At 49.5% G+C, this 4833-nt stretch overlaps 1 protein-coding gene across 1 annotated transcript; it reads left to right on the top strand.

Moving 5' to 3' along the window:
- The first annotated feature begins 3212 nt into the window (after nucleotides 1-3212).
- On the top strand, nucleotides 3213-4304 carry PHLDA1 (pleckstrin homology like domain family A member 1). The gene is made up of 2 exons (XM_054173909.1): nucleotides 3213-3795; nucleotides 3989-4304. Exon 1 carries the CDS (start codon nucleotides 3320-3322, stop codon nucleotides 3788-3790), a length of 471 nt encoding a protein of 156 aa, XP_054029884.1. The 5' UTR covers nucleotides 3213-3319; the 3' UTR covers nucleotides 3791-3795; nucleotides 3989-4304.
- Nucleotides 4305-4833: the final 529 nt, after the last annotated feature.

The following is a 4833-nucleotide window of genomic DNA, read 5'->3' as shown; positions in this document are numbered from 1 at the left end:
GTTGGAGTAAATCTTTCCTTTGTCTGGTGTGCTGTGGAGCAATGACAAGTATTGGTGAGATGGAATTTGCAAAAAGAGAAATCTGCCCCCTCAGATCACATGTTTGGTGCTTCAGTCTCCAGTCAGCAGCAGGTTCCAGTGAAATGACTGGGAGGTAGTAAAAATCAAGAAAATCCCTTAAGTAGTAAACAATGTCTAGTTGCTTTATCTGCATATTGCAACACATCTATTTGCCATGTATTTCTCAACCCTTGGCTACTTTTCCCCTCAGTTTCCTTCTGTCTAGCAATGACCAGCTCATATTTCCTTTAGGTTTCCATGATAAACCTTTTTCTGTTTAAGCCTCTTCTCAGTATCAGGAGAAATTATGATGTTTTAAGGGTTGTCACTGAGGACAAGTTTATCCCTTTGAAAGTAATAGCTGACAAGTTGGTGTCAGGCCACTGTCTGCAGATGTATTACCCAGCAGAACACTAGTAAAAATAGGGACTTCTTAGTCTTCTGTGGTGGCTACCCAAACCCAGTGTTAGTCTTGCCTCAGGGATTATAAAGAACACTTTTATTTTCTCTTAACTGTAGTTACTCTTTAAGGTTACGTATGTAAAATTTCAACTACTTGAGTCTAAGTTAGGGTGATGGCAGAGAACAATGTATTCAAGGTCCAAACTCATACCAACTTTGAACATGGAACAGGAAAAAAAAATCATTCAGGAATAAATGCATTTTAGATGTAGAGACTTTGGAGAACCAGGTTGTAGTTTTTCAGGTTATATTTCAGGTCTGCCGGTAGGAGGCATCTGCACATCAGATTATTTCAGGAGGAAGGGCTGCAGGATCTGCCTAGCTAGTGGAACTTCAGTGTAGGTAACAGGCATGGAACATACAATTGCAATGGTGTAAATGTATATTTAAAGAAAAGCAACATCTCAGTGGGATAATGCAGTACGCTTAACTGTGTTCAAAGTGGGGTTTCAAAATATAAATGTAAAAGTTTCCAGAAGTTCAGTTTCAGAATCACAAATCACAGAATTGTTAGGGTTGCAAGGGACCTCAAGGATCATCCAGTTCCAATCCCCCTGCCATGGGCAGGGCCACCTCACACTACATCAGGTTGCTCACAGCTGCATGCAGCCTGGCCTTCAGAACCTCCAGGGATGAGGCTTCCACCACCTCCCTGGGCAAACCTGTTCCAGTGTCTCACCACCCTCATGGTGAAGAACTTCTTCCTAACATCCAATGTGAATCTACCCCTTTCTAGTTTTGTTCCATTCCCCCTAGTCCTGCCACTACCTGATACCCTAAGAAGTCCTTCCCCAGCTTTCTTGTCCCCTGAGATACTGGAAGGCCACAATAAGGTCTCCTTGGAGTGTTCTTCAGACTGAACAGCCCAAATTGTCTCAGTCTGTCCTCACAGGAGAGGTGCTCCAGCCCTCTGATCACCCTTGTGGCCCTTCTCTGGACATATTCCAGCACCTCCAGCTCCTTCTTGTAATAGAGGCTCCAGAACTGGACGCAGTACTCCAGGTGGGGTCTCATGAGAGTGGAGTAGAGGGGGAACACCAGTGTGTGGGAGGTGTGTGTGCAGATGGTTGTGCTGGAGAATTTAGATTCATGTGGCAGTGAATATATTGATTGAGACGATCTCAAATGGTGTTAATATCTCTTGGAAATTATATGTGCCTCTGTTTAAAAATCCATGGGAGATAGTTCTGAGAACAAGGTGCATCTTACAGCATGTAAAGCTGGAGGAGAAAAGTCTATATTCTTCAGATAAATGGCTGATTAGGATACTAATCTGTCCAGTTCATGGCTAGCATGTTGGCTTTGTTACTAATTCTGAATGCCTTCCTGGTACCTCAGGAAAGGTAAAGGTAAAGCAGGTAAATAATTTTAATTGCTGCTATTATCTTGATGGTTTATCTCTCAACAGTTTATCAAAATTAACTTTGTGCTTCAAGAGGAAGAGATTATAAGAGGAAAACCTCTCTAAAATGTTACAGCTATCATTGATAGTGATTGTTTTCTAATGTTCTCCCACTGACCTATGCTACAGCATGACCTACTTTGTAGCTGCCAAGTTTGTGAGGAGTTTTTTTTTATGTCCATGTGAAATACTTACTTAAAAACACAACTATGGTCTCTCATTGCGTGAAACGAACGGCATTCAGTTTACACTGGCATTATCAGCCGCTTTCTGCTCCATGGGGCTTTGATTTACATCTAATGCATCAAAAGACTTAAAAGTAGTTTAATCTTGGGTCACTTTTCTACTCAAATAAATGAATTAAAAAGCTAACCTCGGGGAATAATTCAAACAGTAACCAAATGTGTGGCAGCAGAGCAGAATAATAAGAAAAATGGTTCTAGCTGGTTGCCGGTTTGGTGTGGGTTTTGTTGGGGTTTTTTCCCCTTTGCTTTTAACATTTCAAAGTACTGATCAGTGTTCCTTTGGGGAAGTGGTATGAATCGTTCCTTGCTGTAGGCATTACTCGTACTGCTCTGCAATCGATAGTTGTTTGTGTTCTGTAGAGTAGAAACTGTTTCTTCCCCCGCAGAGGAGAGCAGTGCAGGTGTATAACAGGTAACGCGGTCGTGCTGGGTTGTTTAATGGAGCAATGATCGTTGTTGGAGATCGGCGCTGGCTCTATTGGACTTGAACCAAAACCATACAGAAAGGGGCCTTTTTGCTGCTGTTCCCCACGCGAGGAGGCTGAGGAAATATAATCCAAATACTACCGGAATACCGCGGTGAAAGCCAAAGCTCGCTTTCGAGCGTTTGGGCTATTACTTTGATCCTGTATTAGCAGATAGAGCGGGGAAGCCCTTTCCGCAGCCGTTTCATGCTCTGCCTAGGAGGCGGGGCAGGGGGGCGGCGGTGTTACCCAGTGCTGAGCGGAGGGGCGGCAAGGCTCGGCCGAGGGAGCGCGCCCCGCAGGCGCGACGGGCGGGGCGGTCGCTCCGTGGGCTTCTCGCCGCTCAGCACCGCGGCCGCGCCATCGGCGACGCTGGGCTTCCCCGGTGCCGGCGGGAGGAGCCGTCCTTTCCGCTGGGTGTCACTCCGGGGTGGGAGAGGCGCCTTCAAAAGCCGAGGGGAGGGAGAAGCCCGCCGACACAGTCGTCTGCACCGGCAGCGCTCCTGCCGCTGCCCGCCACGCCGCGGCACGGGCGGCAGGCGCTCCGCTTCCTGCGGGCCGGGACGCTCCCGGCCCTCCGCCTCGGAGCCGGCGCGGGGCGGAGAGTCATCGGTTGGTGCCGGCTGCCCCCCGACCCTAGTCCCTGCGGACAGAGGCTGTTGGCCCCACCGGCCCATGCGAGAAGGATGCTGGAGGGCGGCTGCAAGGCGGTGAAGGAGGGCGTGCTGGAGAAGAGGAGCGACGGGCTCCTGCAGCTCTGGAAGAAGAAGCGCTGCATCCTTACTGAGGAGGGGCTGCTCCTCATCCCTCCCAAGCAGCAGCCGTCGCCGCCGCCTCAGCAGCAGCAGCCGCCACCTCCGCTGCCGGCCGAACCGGCGGCCAAGATAAAGGAGCTTCACTTCTCTAACATGAAGACCGTGGACTGCGTGGAACGGAAGGGCAAGTACGTGTACTTCACAGTGGTGATGGCCGAGGGGAAGGAGATCGACTTTCGGTGCGCGCAGGAGCAGGGCTGGAACGCGGCGATCACGCTGCAGATGGTACAGTACAAGAACCGCCAGGCCATCCTGGCCGTCCGCTCCACCCGCCAGAAGCAGCAGCACCTGGCGCAGCAGCCCCATGGCCCGCGCCTCCGCGCCGCCTCTAACTCCGCCTAGCGCAGGTAGGGACGCGGCTCCTGCTCCGCTCCCCAGCCCCGCGGCGCGGCCGCGCTCCCCCGCCCGACTCTGGCCGCCCCCCGGGTGCCCCGGACTGGAGCAGCTGGCCCTGCAGCGCGGCTCCCGGGAGGGAGAATCGGCTCCGGGCGCCGTTCCTTCGGCTCGCCGGCTGCCCTGCGCCGCGCTGTCTTATTGCAGGTTAAGTTAAGCAGAGGGCTTCGGGGAAGCGAGACTGAGCGTGTTCGTGGCGGACGTACTTCAGTTGGCGAGAAACTGGGCAAGCGCCAGAGATGCGGGTGGACTGGAAAGAAGCGGCTCAACCACCTGAACCCCAGCTAGCTGCTGCTGCTTTGCCGCCCTCGGTGCCGAGAAGCATTTCAAATCTATTATTTATGAACCTTGGAAAGGATCCGTTGGTGCGATGGGACTTCTAGGAGACATGATGTACTGTAACTTTATTTTAATGTACTTTATTTTATTTATTAGAATTGGTTGGGTTTTCCGTTGTGTTTTTTGTTTGTGTTTGGGGGTTTTTTTAAGCCTTGTTGCAAGAAATTTCTGAATGTAGGCTATATTCAAGAAAAAAAAAAACAAAGGAAAAATCAACATGTGCATTTGCTCCTGAGAGGAACTGAAAAGTTCTGGGTAGTTTGGCCGTGTGCAATTTGACAAAAGAGGTTTTCATTTCTGCTTGAAATTTGTTGTATTACACTAATATGGAAAATGTGATGTGTGGTTTGGAATTTGTCTAGAACCCATGCTGCATAAAAAAAACAAACAAACAACCTGTCTAATGAGACAATTACAGTCTGGGTTTTAAGTGTTTTCCTTTTAAAATGTGGTGTGTGGTGGAAGATGATAAAGTTCATCCACACTTGGTTGTTCAGAAAAGAAAAGTTGATCATCATTCTGAGATTAACACCCCTCTGTTTAATGTATGAGCAGAGGGAATCCTGACCAACTTCTTTTGTGCAGCTGGATCCCAGTCACCTATTTGGTGATGCTCCTAGGCTGCAGGGCCAGAGCTGAGAAGTGTCTGTGAA

The sequence above is a fragment of the Dryobates pubescens genome, chromosome 27 (assembly GCF_014839835.1).
Source record: "Dryobates pubescens isolate bDryPub1 chromosome 27, bDryPub1.pri, whole genome shotgun sequence".
Classification (NCBI taxonomy): Eukaryota; Metazoa; Chordata; class Aves; order Piciformes; family Picidae; genus Dryobates; species Dryobates pubescens.
The sequence above is the reverse complement of the archived record's forward strand: the minus strand, read 5'-3'. Positions and strand labels throughout refer to the sequence as shown.

Excerpts from the sequence above, each read along its gene's own strand:
- PHLDA1 (XM_054173909.1), top strand. The coding sequence starts at position 3,320 with ATGCTGGAGGGCGGCTGCAAGGCGGTGAAGGAGGGCGTGCTGGAGAAG.